This window comes from Metarhizium acridum, assembly GCF_019434415.1.
Source record: "Metarhizium acridum strain ARSEF 324 chromosome Unknown scaffold_586, whole genome shotgun sequence".
Classification (NCBI taxonomy): domain Eukaryota; kingdom Fungi; phylum Ascomycota; class Sordariomycetes; order Hypocreales; family Clavicipitaceae; genus Metarhizium; species Metarhizium acridum.
In genome coordinates this window covers 12,780-30,020 of record NW_027094048.1, presented here as the reverse complement: position 1 = coordinate 30,020, position 17,241 = coordinate 12,780, and the positions used below count along the sequence as shown (strand labels likewise).

At 45.8% G+C, this 17,241-nt stretch overlaps 6 protein-coding genes across 7 annotated transcripts; 1 reads left to right on the top strand and 5 right to left on the bottom strand.

Moving 5' to 3' along the window:
- Window positions 1–144: 144 nt before the first annotated feature.
- On the bottom strand, window positions 145–1,653 carry J3458_021665 (uncharacterized protein). 2 transcript variants are annotated; one of them, XM_066122676.1, is made up of 2 exons: window positions 1,050–1,653; window positions 145–978 (listed from the first exon to the last, which is right to left on the bottom strand). In XM_066122676.1, exons 1-2 carry the CDS (start codon window positions 1,573–1,575, stop codon window positions 923–925), a joined length of 582 nt encoding a protein of 193 aa, XP_065972237.1. In that variant the 5' UTR covers window positions 1,576–1,653; the 3' UTR covers window positions 145–922. The 2 variants fall into 2 exon arrangements, with proteins under 2 accessions (XP_065972237.1, XP_065972238.1); XM_066122677.1 differs by having other exon boundaries at window positions 197–1,633.
- A 2,055-nt stretch (window positions 1,654–3,708) lies between these two features.
- Window positions 3,709–5,221, bottom strand: J3458_021664 (uncharacterized protein). The gene is made up of 2 exons (XM_066122675.1): window positions 4,593–5,221; window positions 3,709–4,539 (listed from the first exon to the last, which is right to left on the bottom strand). Exons 1-2 carry the CDS (start codon window positions 5,200–5,202, stop codon window positions 4,301–4,303), a joined length of 849 nt encoding a protein of 282 aa, XP_065972236.1. The 5' UTR covers window positions 5,203–5,221; the 3' UTR covers window positions 3,709–4,300.
- A 163-nt stretch (window positions 5,222–5,384) lies between these two features.
- J3458_021663 (uncharacterized protein) lies at window positions 5,385–7,232 on the bottom strand. Its single transcript, XM_066122674.1, has 2 exons — window positions 6,428–7,232; window positions 5,385–5,716 (listed from the first exon to the last, which is right to left on the bottom strand). The coding sequence occupies exons 1-2, from the start codon at window positions 6,767–6,769 to the stop codon at window positions 5,705–5,707; spliced, it is 354 nt and encodes a 117-aa protein (XP_065972235.1). The 5' UTR covers window positions 6,770–7,232; the 3' UTR covers window positions 5,385–5,704.
- Window positions 7,233–8,541: 1,309 nt separating this feature from the next.
- On the top strand, window positions 8,542–10,531 carry J3458_021662 (uncharacterized protein). The gene has a single exon (XM_007814654.2). The coding sequence runs from the start codon at window positions 8,764–8,766 to the stop codon at window positions 9,901–9,903; it is 1,140 nt and encodes a 379-aa protein (XP_007812845.1). The 5' UTR covers window positions 8,542–8,763; the 3' UTR covers window positions 9,904–10,531.
- Window positions 10,532–12,701: 2,170 nt separating this feature from the next.
- Window positions 12,702–13,181, bottom strand: J3458_021661 (uncharacterized protein; the record flags this gene model as incomplete). The annotated part of the gene is made up of 2 exons (XM_066122673.1): window positions 12,702–13,045; window positions 13,097–13,181. 2 exons carry the CDS (start codon window positions 13,179–13,181, stop codon window positions 12,702–12,704), a joined length of 429 nt encoding a protein of 142 aa, XP_065972234.1.
- Window positions 13,182–15,015: 1,834 nt separating this feature from the next.
- Window positions 15,016–15,772, bottom strand: J3458_021660 (uncharacterized protein; the record flags this gene model as incomplete). Its single annotated transcript, XM_007814655.2, has 2 exons — window positions 15,016–15,178; window positions 15,234–15,772. 2 exons carry the CDS (start codon window positions 15,770–15,772, stop codon window positions 15,016–15,018), a joined length of 702 nt encoding a protein of 233 aa, XP_007812846.2.
- Between the last annotated feature and the right edge of the window lie 1,469 nt (window positions 15,773–17,241).

Here is a 17,241-nt window from a genome sequence, read left to right as displayed (position 1 = left end):
ATGGTTAACAACCCTCTACTTAGGAAGACACTTTGAAACTTCGTTATAAGATATGCATATAAGCAGAAAAGATAGATAATTCACCATATAGCAATCTGTAGAGTCTTAGAACTCTAGTTATCAGAGCATTCTTATATTATAATAAGAGAGATAAGACTATTTTGGTTATTTTAATACCAAATCCATCGCTTTTGAATGGGGGTCAAAAAGTGCCATTTGTATGGGAATTTGGGGTGGCCCGCTCGCTTGTGTGGCTCACTCGCTTATGGACTACGTTACATCGTGCCTGCTCCGAGACAAGGCGGAACAATAAGTGCCGGAAACGAGTTGCGTCGATGCAAGTTAACAATTTGTTGTCAGCTTTTGGCCACACGCTGTGAATTAAGTGAGTGTACCCGGCCGTTGGCTGCAGCCAGGGACTTCCAGCCGCCACCCTCACCAAAATAGGACATGTTGGCGCACGGACGAGCATGTGTGGTGGGTGGTATAAACGTGTCGTGTTATAGCGTCCAATCTGTGGTGGGGAACTGCCTTTTCGTCGTCTCAGGCGAGGGACGCGTTTCGTGGCAACTCCGAGGTAGCAGTGACAAGTAGTTGGAGACCGCGGCTCTCATATCCTGAGCTGTTTAAGCAAACAAACGTCATCAACAGTCCTCGGCCTGGTCTGCCTGCAAGCGAGAGAATGAGCATTGTGCAGACGCGACTCGACACGACGACCAGCTCCTACCACCCTTCCATCGTTTGAACCTCGCAGAGCTCCGTGACTTGTCCGGCAGCGGGTTGTGTTGTCATGTGTGTTGTCATGGTTCTCGTCAAGATGGAGCTCGACTGGGAGCAGGTTACCGGGATTCACATTTAGCAGCAGACGGTCGTTGTACCCAAAGTCAAAATTGGGGGGCCAAAAAACGTAATAATATCGTGCTCAAGGGGATACCTTCTGAAGTCTCTTGCAATCACCTTTGTGATTAGGCCAGTCCTCTGCGTGGTATGGAATCAGTACTGCGCTGGGAAAATACGTACGGAAATAAGTACAGAAAATAGCAACTTACCAGTTTGACACTCCTTATTGCAATAGTATCTCTCCTTACACCTCCCGCACCTCAGCATTCTTGGCTCCTCATCATCAATTTGTTCTCTCCTCCCACACCCACTACAAACCTCGGCCCACTGTCCCCTATTTAAAACAGTTTCCACCGCAACAAGCATCACGTATCCTTGTTTCTTGACCTGTCCCGTTCTCCTCAGTATATTTTGTGCCTCCAACTGCTCCAAAACCCCCTCATTCTCAGAATAAGTCTTCATCCAGAACGTCATCCTCAGAGGGTCGTTCGATGGTATTAGAGATTCAGAGGATCCGGCTGTGAGGACTGCGAACAGCGGGTCGAGGTATTCGTCGAAGGGGTTGCGGCGCGAGTGGATGAGCGTAAGGTTCGGGTTCTGCACGTTGTAGCCGAGGGGGTAACGACAAAGCAGCATCTCCATGGGATTCGTCAGGGGGTGTTCTGTAGAGGGAGGATGGCAAGGTAGGTCATCGCGGGTCAAGTGGAAAGGGCGAAGGGATGGGAGAGTTGACATGATGGGTTATTTGATCCAAAAAGTGATTTGTGTATTCACCCAGAAGCCTGCTTGAAAACCACCATCAGAGAAGAGAGCCTGGAAGCTTTTGAGGAGCTGGCTACCTAGTTGTGCCCCGCCCCTTTAATGGCACTCGCAGGACTCGCAGCACCAATTGTGGGGCGTGGCACGAGTATGCGTGTTACGTCTGGAACAGAGGCTAGCAACAACAATGTGAAAGGCTTATTTTCTTAACGGCATGAGCCACTTGTACAGGCTTGTTGAGGCGATGACAACATGATACACGATCAAGAACGCGACTTCAAAGATGCAGGTGCACGGAACGAGGTCCTCATGGCACGTGAGTATTTATTAGGGTCTTTGGGAGACTATCTCGGTGGACTACGAACAACTGGATTATGGAATCTTGATATGGATGGGAAGACATATTGTACATTGACTTGAGAAAAGACGGTAACCACGACTTGGGAATGAGCTTAGCTGTGGGTGCCTGGCACTGGGGGCAGAGCACAGGAGCTCTGCCGGGGTGGGTAGGACGACCGAGCTGCGGCGTGTATGTTCGTCCTTGATGGCGAGGAGCACGCCTATGGCTGCTCATGTCACTTTCATTGACGTAAAAAGGAGAGAGTACGACAAAACAGCGAGGTGAGTAGGAGAGCGATAGAAGCGCAAGGCCAGTGGATCGGCAACTAGTAAAGGTCAATCTCTGGACGTTTCCCCTTTATTTAAGCCCGTTCTTACTCCTAGTCGACCTGCCCGGCTCCGAAAGGGACCTGTTGTAAGGGAAGTAAGGTGAGATCATCACTGCAAAAGGGACACGGCGACTAGGCTGGTCATCATCCCTAGGTGAAAGTGCCATTATACAAGCAGTATGAAGAGGCAAGGCGAAGGCGGCACCCCGTACCTACATCTACCCTCCTTGTACCGCTGCCCCCGTCTTTTACACCATTTGGTGCCATGGCCTCATATCGACTATCTCCATCAAGTGGACGTAGAAGCTGGACGTAGAAGCCCCCACTGCTGCTCTTGTATCATATTTCATATGACAAGAAACCTTGCGGCAAGACGTCCACTGCCATGCGGTCAACGGCTAGGACCTGAAGGCCATGATCCAGCAGTAGGCGATGTCCTTCGCCAACCACCAACGACGGTAGTCTTCTCTGTGTGCAGAACTTCCTAGATGGATGCACCAGACTACATTGTGATGATGCGGTTTGTAGAGAAATGGAAGTGAAGGGTGTGCAGCAGTTGTCGCTGTTCCTTTAGCACTCATATTAATATTCATTAAGGTATTAATATTAATACAAGCAATGGCCAGGGCAAACTCAAACTGCGATGCTACTTCCAGACTTGCTCGAGCCACACTCAAGTGGTATTAGGCGTATGACCAAGATTAATGCGTGTGATTGGTCGCAGCATAAGCCAGCTATGATCTTTTTCATACACTAGGCTTGCCTGACGGCGAGACTGTTGGTACTCACCCGACCGAGGAAAAAAGCTTTTATTGTTGAGGGCTTTAAAACGACGCCATCTTGGTATTCTCACTCACGGGGTGAATAACGAGCGTCTCGTTCAAAATCCTTGAGGACCGGGGGTGGGGTTAATATCCAGATACTCAAGGGCCATAGCAACTGGGTTACCTCGGTAGCGTTCTCACACGACCTCTCACTCATTGCATCGGCTTCAGAGGATCAGACGGTGCAGCTCTGGCACGCTGCAACGGGCAAATGCATAGCTCTCGGTGTCGCTCTTTGTCTGTCCATCGCTCGATGTTTCTGATTCCGCTTTCTTGTGACGTGGCCATTCCATGCTCTCTGGTCGCGACGCGTCTCTCGTGCGCTAACCCCAAAGCACCTGTCCAACTTTAACAAACTGACAAACCCTTCCATTGCGTCTCTGCTTTAGCTCTGGAAGTAAACGCTTCCAGATTCCCAGGGGATGTCGCGTGGAGGTAGCAGAGTCCGTCTTCATCCCCCTACGGTGGGGGTTCACGGCCGGACGCCCACGAATCAGTCGCCGGGGCTCTGTTCTGGCTTATGTAATAGAAGGAATATTGTCACATGAGCATCTAGGTAGTTTGGCGGGGTTGCCAGGCACGGTGGGGTCATTGGGTTCGACTATGGCAACCGTAACCTCCATCTTTGTGTGCAATGACAATGTCGTGCGTTATATCAATGCTTTTTGATTCTGGTAAAACGCCTTATCACTCTTGGCGTAGTGGAAAACGTTCACTCCTACCTTTCGCGGCAATATGATCGCAACGGCCATATCGAGATATCAACCGAGACACGACCAAAATACTCTTCCAACCGTACAAAGAGCGCCATTAAATCTTGAGACTCACCTTTAAAGTGTGCGTGAGTGTGCGCGCCTTAGCTGAGGAGATGCCAAGGGAGAAGGATAAGGGAAGGAAGGGAGGGAAACGAGATAAAGACGCTCTGCCGGTGGGTGATACTGTTTGCATAACATTTTGTCAGTGCTGACCAGTCAGTTAAGGTTGGGGCCAAAGCGCTCGCAGGTCAGGAGGAATTTATACAAGGAAAGATTTTTGGTCCATTTGAAGAAGCTTCGCAAGTACAGGGGAGAGGCAAACTTATTCAAGTCTACGATCCAAACACACAACCTGGCTCACCAGCATACTGGGAATATGAGGACGAAGTAAATCCTGACGTTGGTTTTATTCCAGCAAATTACAAGGTACGGGTGGTGAAGGCTCATGTGGCATTCATACCACTTGCATCTCAAGCTCTTCCATGACTTCAGTCCCCTCATCGAAGCCAAGCAGCAACTGAAGAGTAATATCGCCCCTATTTCTCGGAGTCAACCCTTGTATACAATCTGTTGTCGAACCTCCTGTTTGTCGCTCCCATTTGTATTGGTTGCTTGCTTGGACCGCATTTGCCAGATCAGGACCCAACATCGAGATGACATCGATGGATGCTTCGGAGTATTTGTATTCGATTTCTGCATGGAAACGGTGGTTAGACCGGAAGCGAATAAAGACATCTGGTACTTACGTCTCTCAACAACTGACTGATGTTCTGTATTTGTTGTGTTTGCGTTGGTCAATGGGGCAGTCTTACCACCAGTGACCCCGAGTCTAAGCGCGAGACCATCAAGAACAGGATGTTGGAAAGTCTTTGAGTTGTTCTTCAGATAACTTAGCAGGGATATCCTCTCTCTGATGTTTAAATCAACTATTCTTCGCTTGCCCAAACTTTTAGCACACAATAAAGTCGTACTAGGACCACAATGATCGCGGATATCAATAAGAAACTGTTTGTATATTTTCTCCCGACGCCCTGTCTGTTCGTTTTGCATAATTTTAGCCGCCGTAGACATCAGGCCGGCTGTGTCGTCCAAACGCTGCAAGACATCAAGTTTTTGTATGGTATCGTGCATTTTCTCGATGCAGTTCCTAACACTAGTCGGCAACCGGCTAAGAGCTGATCGCGCCGCAAGTTCGGTCTCGATGCAATAAGTCGTTTGTCGGGCAAGCTGGAGAAGAATCCGAAGGTCTCCTGTGTCAACTCCATCAAGATCATCATTGGGGGAGAGGTCCCCTTGTCCGCGGGTTCTCATGATGAGACACGGACTCTCTAGAGTAGGAGTGGTGGACAAAGCCATAGTAAGGGGCAACTGGGAAAATGATGGGTAATTACCTGGTCAAGTCGGGGGAAATCCGTAGTATTTATTATTGTGCCCCTGGGTAACCCAGGCACCCCGCTTCTGCTTACCCTTTGATCGCCGAGCTTTTACCCCCCACCAATAATGTAACCAGTCTTTAGATTGCGGATGACACCCTTGTCCTTCCATATCCTTCCTTCCCTTCTTCCCTTCCAGCTGCAATGTGATGCGGCTTACAGGAATGGCCGCATCAGCGTAGGTTGTGTTGGTTCACTAATCTCGATTATGTTGTTTCATAGCAACATGCTTGATCACGGCCAGTATGCCATAGTCGCAAGTTCATTTGAATGTATTGGGGATGGCTTGGACAGATAAAGTATAAAGTGCCTGCTCTGTTCTTGCACTTTCGGCAACATGTTCCTTCCAACACGTTTTACAAGCATAAGCCTATTCTTGATCACCAAAGACAATATTTTAAGTGCTTGATAACTTGAACATCCCATCATCGGAATCTCTGGTTAAATGTTAGTCATATGATTCTCCTTTACCAACATCATCGGAGCGGGAGCGCCGTATACCACGTCTCTTGCAAAAAAAAAAAAACTGCGCTCTAGTTCTCTTGCGGACAATACTCTGCGTCTTTTTGCGGGCTCGTCATCGTCGGCCCGTAACAATGGAGAGTTCGAAGAACAACATGCCCAGTTCTCTGATCATTGAAGCATATAATCCCTCAACCCAATATCAATCTATCCCGGATCACTCGGAGGCCGTTTCCAAAGTTGATGACTGTGCGCGAGAATTGGAAGCAGCTGTTAAGCAGCTCCTCAAGAGAACTGAGCATGCAAGAAAAGCAGAGCAAGGTCAAATTATGATACAGAAAAAACTCCAGACACTGGAGTTGGAAAATGCAGCCGCCTTGCATCGTATTCACGAAATGGAAGAGAAATACTTAAAACTGGAAGCAATTACATTGGAAAAGGACGAACAACTCCGGCAAAGTTGGCAATCGCTGCAAACAGCAGCACAACCCAACAGCGAGCTCGAGCAAGGAAGAAACTTGGCAATTGCGGTAGTAGAAGAGACGCAACAGACTGCGAAAGTTTATGAGACGTGGGCCAAAGGCGAGATTGAAAGGGCGCTTCAGTCAAGCGTCGCGGCGCATGATCACGCCAAAAGAGCCGAGGAAGAAATGAGCTCAGCGGTCAATAGGGAGAGGGAGTCATACCACGCCAGAGAAGTAGCAGAAAGGCGAGCTAAAGATGCAGAACAGTCCAGACACGAAGCTGAGAAGCGAGCCGAAGATGCAGAACAGGCCCGATACGGAGCTGAGAAGCGAGCTGAAGATGCAGAAGAGGCGCGACACGAAGCTGAGAAGCGAGCCGAAGATGCAGAACAGGCGCGACACGGAGCTGAGAAGCGAGCTGAAGATGCAGAAGAGGCGCGACACGAAGCTGAGAAGCGAGCCGAAGATGCAGAACAGGCCCAACAGGAAAAGGAGAGGCGCGCTGAAGAAGCAGACCGAGCAAGACTTGAAGCTGAGAAAGCTAAAGCATTGGCGGAAAAACATAAAGATGAGTTGGAAAGAAATCAGGTATGGATGATTACATCGACAAGACAAGCAGAGGCACGGGCAGAAAAGGCAGAAGCAGACCTGGCATTAGCAATTAAGAGCGAGAAAGAGGTCAGACGGCAGCTTAACACGGCAGCTCCCGTGCGCCATGCGATTGAACCAACTATCTCGCTCAAGCGATAAAAGAAGGGGCCTTTCAGTCCGAATAAAAAACCACGGCTGTCAAAATCAGCCGCACACAACGGGACAGGGCTCCAGAGCCCAAAGATAACGTGGCATGACGAGCGACTACAATATTTGGTGCATGATCTCGCCCGAGTGGTTGACAACTGGGGAGCGGAAGAAGTGAGATATGCTCGTTTCACGTTTAGTACCGACTTAGTCTAGGTTAACGGAGTGGAGAAAAATTATGAGATTACCAAATCTTCTTATCTTATTAGATGTGTCCGTCATGTTAAAGAAATTATCGTCACAATTTTTGATGTTATGTCCTTAGCGCGCAAGGTCTATTTGTTAAATCTCGATCTCAAAGCCGCCAAGAAGCTATTACACGCTAATGTAGCCCAAACCGTATCCAGACGGTACGCCTAAAAATTTAAAGTGGGCGAGGAGACTAAACGAGTCACGCTATTCCTATGGACAAATCTTACAGATATCCTTAACAAAGTTGCAGAGGTTTATCATGTCAAAGATGCCGTCACGGTTAGCGTGTGAAGCGAGAGAATCTGAGTCAGTGTTCTTACGACTCCACCCCATCATGCGTATGGCATTCTCTCTAATGAACCGTCGCCTGCAGCTCCCTTGGGTGTGATGGAAGTTCCTTCTCACAAAATATCCACACCTGAAAACTTCGAGGAAGCTCCTTCTGAGTTATCATCTAGTATTCATGAACTCGACCTTGGCAGTGGCCAGATCTATGAACCCCATCCTAATGCCAGCACCGATCGGGGAGACTATTTCGCCCGGAGGGATCTCCCTAGAGGGCCTTGTCTGTGAATCTACTATCGCTCCTTAACAATTGGCCATGTCTCGTCCAGCCCCACGCTGTCAACTTCCTTTCTTTCTTGCTTGATTGGTGATTATGCTATTCCTTCACCGCTTGTCGCTTCGTCCATGCGCTCGTGCCCAAAGTGAAGTAAAATCCGTATCCGCATCCGTAGTTTATCTTTCCCTTTGCAAAGGGAAAGGCTCACAAGAACCACGTAGCTCCTCTTCACAATCCCGTTCTCAGGCCAGCTTTTTAACGCGTAGCTGATACGTCTTGGCTTCGACTGATGGCAAGGCCAAATGGCTGTCATCGCTCGGCTTTGCCTATGATTTCGCTCTTTGTCTGTGTCGCTCTTTGTCCGTCGTTAGATGTTTCTGATTCCGCCTTTTTCGTTGCTTCCTGCTTCCAATTGTGACGTGGCCGTTCCATGCTCTGTGGTCGCGACGCGTCTGTCGTGCGCCAGCCCAAAGCACCTGTCCAACTGTGACAAGCTGACAAACCCTTCCTTGCGTCTCTGCTTTAGCTCTGGAAGTGAACGTTTCCAGATTCCCAGGGGATACCGCGTGGAGATACCGTCTTCATCCCCACGACTGATACATGGGCACCCGGGTGCCCAAATTATGTCAGCACTCCTCTAGCGCTGGACAGAACCTGTGCCCCGACATGTTCCTGCAGCCACTGCACATTGCAGCGCCAATCATATTGATGAAACATGGATCAGGCAGTATTCCCCGACGAAGGCACATATGATTCACGCGAGTCCTTATTTGATGCTATCAATTCTTGGGCGAAACCTCGAGGGTATGCATTTACCCTACCCCTCCGGGCGAAATAAAATATGTGTCCGTGGTTCAATTGGTCAACTGTGATGAGCCATAAATAAGTGGGGGTGTATCACAGGCAGGTCGTTGAGGTTTGCTTGCCCCTTTCTCCCCGCGTTCAAAATAGCGAACCATTTTCATCGCAGCGAGTTGAACCCTTCCAGCCGTGTGCCACAGTGATCATGACGGGCAAGAAGAAGACCAAAGGCAAATCGAGGAAGAATCCTAGTGGCCACTCTACCTTATGTGCAGCAAATGACCAGAAATCGAGCTGGTTCTTCCAACTGCCGCAAGAGCTCCGAATTTCGATATACGGCTACCTTTTCCTGAGCACCAGAGTCTCGCACGGCAGAAGACCAGTGAGAAGAATTGCAGAGATAAGAATTACTCCTGCTCCTCATTCCCTCGCATTGTTGAGAACTTGCCGTCGCGTGAGAACTGAAATTGGAGACAGCTGGCTTGGCCAGGTCCTGTTCAGCTTCGAAGACACCGAAACTATGATGGTAAAATTGACGGCGCTTTCTATGGCAACTCTATCAAAGATCCGCCACTTGCGGATTCGAGGGGAGACTTTGATGCTTTCTTTTGGAGATGAGGATGTCTATTACCGCCTGGTCCACATTCTGAAGCTTCTGCCTGGCTTGCAACTCGACACCTTTACCGTTCTCAATATGTACGACGAATCCGTCAGCTACGATGTCTTGAATACTCTCATAAAGTATGGTGAGGGGTGGAAGGAGCTACGATTTATCTCCCACGGTTCATCACTACTCGGATACGCGCAGCCGCCTGACATTTTCAACGACGAGCACTTCAATGAGCGGTATCAGCGCAAGCCACAGCCAGCTCACTGGGTCAGTGCCATGAACAGCCGCGATGGTATCGAAAATCAACCGTCAGTTACTATTTATCGATCTACGCTGGCTGGCGAGGCCTGCTCCGTGATTAACGAAGCAACGCGTGTGCTTTTCGAGCAGACGCCACCGGGAAAAGGTAAAGCAGCAGCCTTTGCAACGCAGGAATATGCCCCAATCATGTCCCGCGGGGAGAAGGCGAAGGAGCTTATGGTGGTTGTGAAGCGCGGAAAAGGTGTCCACTATCAGGAAAGGAAGCAGTCGCCTTATCTACCCGTAATTGGCGACATCCGCAAAGATTGTCCTCGCATGACGTGGGCAGAAATCCAGAAGAAATACATTGACTGCGAGGTTGATGATGGTTTCTTTTTCAGCGACGACGCGGATGATGGCCCGAAGAGCGTGGATATATACGAGCATGTTGACGAATACGAATGGACGCCGCTGAATTTTGATGCTAATGCATAAGAGGTGAACTGCGGCGACGGACCGATGTCTGGCTGCTAGGTCGGCGGATTTATCAACCCGACTGTCATCGGAATCATCAGTCACGGCCATCGAGCATTGCTCCGAGCTAGCCTCCACTTGCCCATCAAAACGACCCTAGACAGCAAGAATCGACCCGGGGGGGTATTTCACACGCTTAGTACCAGGGACCATGATCTGTAATTGAAATAAGCAGCATCTTCAGCATGGTATGGTATGTTGAGATCATCCTCTTTAGTTGACTTTGAGATTCTTCGTTTGACTGTACCAAGCTGTCGCTTTCTGATGATCATTGAACATGGTGATCTTTCGAGAAGCGCGTGGAACGGTTGACGCATGACGGTGGCCGACATTATGTATACTAAGGCATGGCTTCTGAAAGAACTTTTGTCCACTTCTTACCAGTTGCTACCCCGCTAGACACATCTACCCCGGCTGTCACGGCTGTCCATGAATCTGTCCGCCAAATAAATGCTCTCCACTTGCCGGCGATCATTTGCTCCATTTTATCGGCCCGCATCCAAAATACAGCCGCCCTAGAGTCTATGGTGTAATGAAACGCAGTCACGCAGACAATCCCTTTCTCTCGAATGTCTCTGGCCGACACATGGTTGTCTTCTCCGCCACCGCCTATTAAAAGGTTGTGAATTAATGCGGGGGGTTTCGTAGTATATCCTACCTCGGTATTCCAGAATAAAAGAACAAAGTGGGGGATACGCTCATGTTTGGCAGGAAACGGAGGGAAAGTGATGCTATACTGAAATATGGTCCCGAGCGGGACCAGGGTTCCGTTAAGCGAGTCAATCCCAAACGGAAGTAAACGACGCTATATGCTAAGCAAAGTGGTGAACTCAGCGACCCAGGGCTGTACGGAGATTTCTTTGGCTAGACGTGTTGCATCAATATCGTTGGGGTGGTAAACCCGCTGCGTTGGCGGCCGGGCACAGGTGGTAATGACCCTAGCGCAGATGCAAGAAAAAATCCTAAGCAGCCAATGTGCTGGATATCCGACCTTAAACATGCCGATCACGAGACGAATGAGAGAAGTGAGGTTAAGCGGCGCGTACACGGGTTGACCACTGAAAATTAGACGCGGATATGGCAGGCAAATCTTGAGCAAATGGCCGTATAACCATTTCTTAAACTTAGGCTTAGGTAAGAGTTACTAGAAAGACATCGCGGATCTTAATATTCTATCCCAGATCATATAGCCCTCGAATGCGAACGGGTGTCTTAAGATCCTATGCGTTGGGGGCAAGTCTTCCTCCCTAATCTCGCCTAGGCGTCTGGTGAGAAGGAAATGCTAGCTGATGCGCTCCATGTTGTATATGAGTAGATACTTGGACTAGAAAGACTAGTAATCCTTAAACTCTAGCGGGTTAAGAAGATTAGTAAACCGTAGGCTAGACGGCTGGTCTTCCTTAAGAAGCGGTCGACCAGCTAAGAACGAGGTTAGATGACCGCCGATATAGTCTCTGGGTTCATCGGCGTCAGACTTGATGCGCGTTGAGGCAGGCCGTTTTTTGGGAGGGGTGAGAGGGACAGATCTTACGGGATATTACTCATATGTATATAGTCGAAGGTCTAAGGAAACAGAGTCGGATCGAGCGTCCGGCTATCATTGGGGGCCGACAGTCGGTAGTCTAGTAAATTGTACCGAATGCGTTCCATGATATCTGCCATCTCTCCTACGATTAGTTCCACGACCAACCGTTTCTAAAGGCCGAGTGTTAACATTAAGATGCAGAAGGCGCGGAATACGTCTGCAAGCTGTTCTATGGAGCTGGTATTGGCTTTCTCGGTGGGTTCCAGAAGACCCATTAACTCGGCTACTTCCAATGGATAAAACTCGAGCGGGTGGGATCTTTCATCCCCCTACTCCCGGCTTCTATTCGTGAAGTTATAGTCGATGAGTGTATTGTTGATTCTCTAATTTAAATCGATGTGTTGCAATAGTTCCTTACTCTTACCTGTTAAACGGTACTCTGCCAGAGGGCGGACAAGGGATAGCTCGCGTCAATTCACAACCGCCGGAGGTGGCAATAAAGTCGTAAATTTCTCGAAATCTTCTCTTTCTACCATAGGTCCATGCCCCAGGCATTGGCCAAAATAAGACACTATTCGCAGCCTACCTTCCAAGTGTTTTTGTTTTATAAATCTTCAAACATCCGTGACTTTAGACATCCCGTCCCATAGCTGCTGCCACTAGCGAAGGACTCGAATAAGAGGCTTCTAATCGTGCTCTCGAACGTAGGTAAATGGAAGGCCAGCATCTTCACCCTCAAGCCTCTTGATAAGCTCTCTGATGCTGCTTTAAAGTTTAACCTCAACGAACGGTAGAATAACCTAGCAGCTGAAGATATAGGCTATAATTAGAAAACAATCCGCAGCATTAGGAACTTTCTCCGAAATCTTAGTGTCAACTTAAACCATCATATGAAATAAGATGAGCAGCCTAGCTAATGCCGCCGGCTTTAAATCCAGTACAGTGAAATGGAGCTTTCGGAAAATAGGACTCTGCATTTTAGTATCCTTGCAGGCCATTATAGTGATCGCGGAAAAGAGGTTGCGTCCATCTCCGCTGCCGGCGAAGAAAAATGAGATGTCCGGCCTTTTAGCGGCTTTCATTCCAAGTGGCTCGGTCAAGGCTTCTACATGGTCATGGCCCACGCAGTAATATTCTGGTATGTCTTGGCTGGATGTCCAATTAATGGGAGAATCACACTGGAAACGGGGCTAACATACAGGCATGGCTTATACTGTGGTATCTGGTCAAGGATTTATCTTCTAAGAATGGATTCGTCGGGGACCTCAAGCCATAAGGCCTTCACCAATTCAACCGATTTGTATAGCTCGGTTCGGAGATGACTATTACTAATGCTAGACATGGCATCCTCCGCAGAGTCAAAGTCAAGCAGGTACAAGAAGCACTTGGCCAGTCGGCTGTATAGCCTATCTTTCTTGGAGATGTCGTCGGCCCCATAGACACTAAGTGATATTGCCTCCTTGATGTGAGTAATGGCACCCTTATAGTCACCCATCTCATATCTCATTACCGATAGATTAGAGACAGGTAACGAGTCATGGGGAGCGAGAGCTGCCGCTTTTGTGTATGCTTTTTCGGCTGAGAAGATGTTAAAATATTGCGAGACTATGTGCGTGGAGGATAGTTTACCTGCAAAAAGCTTGCCGGCTCTATAGAAATCGTTTCCTAAAGCTCTGGCTTCGGCAGCGTCATCATTGGCAATTTGAGTCAGCATTGTGCTCCGGGGAATAATTATGAGATCTAGATAAGCTCAAGAGTGAGGTATGCACCGCCGACACAGACTTCTGCATTTATATGATTGAGCGTGTCAGGCCCCTAACTCCTAACTTATCACTTGATGGGGTAGAGTACTAGAGAACGGGTGCTTGGAGAAAGCGACGAACTGGGTGGTGGTACATGATGATTCTTTAGCTGGTGGCCATGGCTAGCGGTGAAGGGGAGAAAAAGGGGCTCTCAGACATTTGGTGGGGCACGCCTTGGTGACCAGCGCTATCTTAGTGCGCGGTATAAATGACCATGTTTGAGGCGTGAAGAGCGACCCTTGGGCCTGGACGACGGGATGCCAGTTAGAATAATGCAGAGCTTAAGGTATTATTAATAATCACTAACTACATGTTTATTGATAGCATGTAAGTAAGTATTTGAAAAGGATGGGCGTGCTCCATGGTGCGATGAGGGACGGTACCTGCATCTCCACAGGCTGGGAGCACCAATCAAATGACACAGGTTTGGGCGTAGGCCCAATACCATAAGTTATCTGGCGTGCCTCATCTACTACCTCCATTGTCCGTTCCAGGTCAGTCTCGGAACGACTTTTGCGAAGCTGGTCATTCCCGAAGCTTAACGCCATGTACCTGTTGCACATGCTTCTTGAAGGCATTAAAACTGGTTAAGAAGTCACCAAAAAGCGCACATTATGGATGGCGGCAAACGAATCTTCCTTTATCGCGCTCATGCCTAAGATGCATGTTCTCCACGTGGTTTATCATATGAGATACGCGCTTGAATGAGCGCATGCGCGAAGCGTATGGGAGCCGCTCTTCGCCCACACAAAAGATGCACTGTGTTCTACCAAGAATAAGGGGTATTTCCTTGACTTTAATCTTGGGAACGGCAGCTTTGATGACGGGAAAGCCCGGGCGAATGCTACTTCCACAGAGTGAGGATAACGTGGATGGCAATTGGACCGGAGGACGCACCTCACGGCGGGATGCCAGACGAACCATGAGGTCAACGGCCCGGATCTTGCGGTCTGTGAGGGCGTTTATACTTAAGTCTTGTCTGAAGTCGCTTAGTATCGCTTGCAACTGTGTTCGTTCTGCTAGCTGATGCTGCACACTAGGCTCGGCTTTGGCTTCTCCGCCAAGCTTAGGGTTTATTGTGTTTATTGACAACCTATTCAGCTGCTTCTGGAGCTTCTCGTTATAAATGCGCCGACGACATACTTCTTAATATACTTTCGTTATATTAGCCTAAAAGGCTTTTTTAGTGTTTTTAAGATATCTTTATAGTTATTAATACTCTTCTCTAGCTACCTTTAGCGTATACTTAATAAAGCTATACTCTTACCTCATATAAAACGCCCGTTAATAAATCTGTTTTATAAGGCTAATAACTTTAGGATTAGGAGGTAGCTTATTTAGCTTCGCTTTAGGTATTTCTTTAGAAACTTTAAGATTATATCTAATACTTATATATGTAAAGGCTCGTGTAAGACCGTTAATAAACGGGTCTCTTTTAAGAAATACATTCTACGTATTAAATTCTATTTAATAGTTTTAATATACATTTTACATGTATCTAGTAAGGGGATCGTACCTTATAACCTAATCTATAATGGAATTAAGAGTAATGCTAAGTAGAGCGTTTATATAGCCTTAACGAAAATAATAAGATATTTATTTTTTCTTTAAGCTAAGATTACAGCCTATCCTATTAAGGTAAAATGCATATATAGAATATTTTATTAGCTTTATTTTAGATTTAACCTATCTAGTAGTAGTACGGATTAACCTTTAAAAAACCGGCTTTTTTAGAATTAAAGGCTTCTAATAAACCTTGATTGCTTTTCTACGAATGTAACTTAAGAAGAGCGGGGTAGCGTAGCTAAATTTATTTACTTCTATAGCATTATTACTTATAGCACGGGCTAATAGATAACTTATAGGACAAAGAATTAGCAAAGGATTCTCACGAAATAAGAAGATAGTACTGTAGAGGAAGACGTTAGTGTACCAATACAGTCTTCGATTTAAGGTTAACTCACGGTTTTGGCTTTCTGTCGGCGCCTTTATGATATCGAAAGAACACCTCCATTGCTAACACGTCTCGGCCCCTCTGATTAGGGTCCTGAACGATCCAAAGCACTATATCTTCGTAGCAAAGAGCTTTGTGCTTTCGGATAGTTTCAGTAACGACCTCGTCACTTCCCGCGCCCTTGCATGGGAGAGAAGCTTGCGTTCCACCCATCTTGACGTTATCGCCAAGAATATTTGGGCCTCCATCGTCACTGTTCTCCGTGTCGTCCTCGTCGGTGTCGCTTGTGTCGTTGCTGTCAAAGGCGTCAACCTCAGAGAATACTGGGTCTCCTGGTTCTGACTCGAACTCCTCCGGCTTGTCCTCTTTGCGTGGCAGTATCTTTTGTATCTCGGGAGACAGTTTAGTCATATGTGAGGGATCAACAGATAGTTCCGTTCCTGAGTCTTCGTCGTCTTCGTCGTCAAGCATTGGATCGTTTCCTCCCCTGGACTTTGTACCATCCACAAGCTCAGCCGGCCGGCAGGCTGTGTAAGACTGGAAAAGCATTATAGCGGATAGGTTAAGACGGTTGCCTTCGTGTTACGAACCAAGGGTACCTGAAGCAGTTGGCCGGCGTTATGGGCCGCTAGCATGCAGACAAGAATGGGGCCTAACGGGATTGCAGGTCACGTGAGGGGATTAAATGGGATTAGTTTAATTTAACTTAATAGATTAAAGGGGATTAACCTAATCTAGTACGAGAGATTAAATGGGATCTATTTAATCTAGGATTATAATAAAGAGATAAACGAGTACTTAAGGAGAAGGTATTTCTATAGTTAAATAATTTAAATCTCTATTAATTAATTTAAGTAATAGTCTTACTATTAAAAGTTATACTCTTAATAGCTTTATTATAATACTACTTAAAAGCTACTTTATAGCATTTAACCTAATTTACTTTCTAAGAAATAAACCTATTATACCTTAAAACCTAAGCTACTATTACATTTTAATTAATTCTATTTAATAAGTTACCTTAAAACTTTAAGTAGTAATAACTTTTAAGATATTTACTTTAAGCGGAAAGACTATTAACCTTAAGGAGATAATAAAGTACCTTTATAATAAGATTATTAAGCTTAAGAAGTAGAATTAATAGCTTCTTAATTAATAGAATAATCTCTACGAAAAACTTAAGGTATAAGAAGAGAAACTTATAATAGTTTAAAATCTTACACTTATATTCTCTATTAATAATAATAACATGCTAAAATTCCTTAAGCTTAAATTATATAATAATTATAAGGGTAATATAAGAAACTTTCTTATATAAGCCTAAGCTTACCTTTAAGTTAATAAGAAAATCTATATAATACCTAAGTTATAAATTCTTTATATTAATAACCTCTTAACTAAAAAGGTAATAAAATAGTAGGAGCTAACCCTTCGCGTATATCTTAAGTATAGCGCTAAAGTTAAAGTAAAAGTTATTTATATTTTCTTTAATTATAAAACCTTTAAGAAATAACTTCTTATTATATTTAAAAACTCTAATAAGTATAAAGAAGCTATATAATAACTTACTTAACTTAAGTAAATTAAATTTATAGCTTATTATACTAGGGAATTTAAACGTATTATAGTAAAACTTAACTAGAATACTAAACCTAAAATAAAAGTCTTTTATTAAGGACTTAAAGAAAAAGTAAAGAATAACATTTATTAAGAAGATTATGTTAAGTTATTTAATAACTTTATTAAAATAGTTATTAAGGTAAATAATCGTTTATACGAGTAATATTATAAAAAAAGTTATAGAAAATTCGAATTATATACTAGGTTTAATAAACCTAATAGTAGTAAGCTACGCTAAACATTAATAATATATAGGTACTACGCTAGACCTATAGAACTTAACGTTATAAATAAGAAAAAGAGAAAGACTTATTATAATTATAGTAAGACTAGACACTTTATAAATAAATGTAAAGCTTTAAAGAAGCTATAAAAGCTAATTTCTAAAGGTAAAAAGC

Excerpts from the sequence above, each read along its gene's own strand:
- J3458_021665 (XM_066122676.1), bottom strand. The coding sequence starts at position 1,575 with ATGTCAACTCTCCCATCCCTTCGCCCTTTCCACTTGACCCGCGATGAC. Across the intron at positions 979-1,049 it reads CAATAAGGAGTGTCAAACTG|AGGACTGGCCTAATCACAAA; the intron begins GTAAGTTGCTAT and ends CATACCACGCAG.
- J3458_021664 (XM_066122675.1), bottom strand. The coding sequence starts at position 5,202 with ATGGCTTTGTCCACCACTCCTACTCTAGAGAGTCCGTGTCTCATCATG. Across the intron at positions 4,540-4,592 it reads TCAGTCAGTTGTTGAGAGAC|AAATCGAATACAAATACTCC; the intron begins GTAAGTACCAGA and ends GTTTCCATGCAG.
- J3458_021662 (XM_007814654.2), top strand. The coding sequence starts at position 8,764 with ATGACGGGCAAGAAGAAGACCAAAGGCAAATCGAGGAAGAATCCTAGT.
- J3458_021663 (XM_066122674.1), bottom strand. The coding sequence starts at position 6,769 with ATGTTTTTCCGCCAATGCTTTAGCTTTCTCAGCTTCAAGTCTTGCTCG.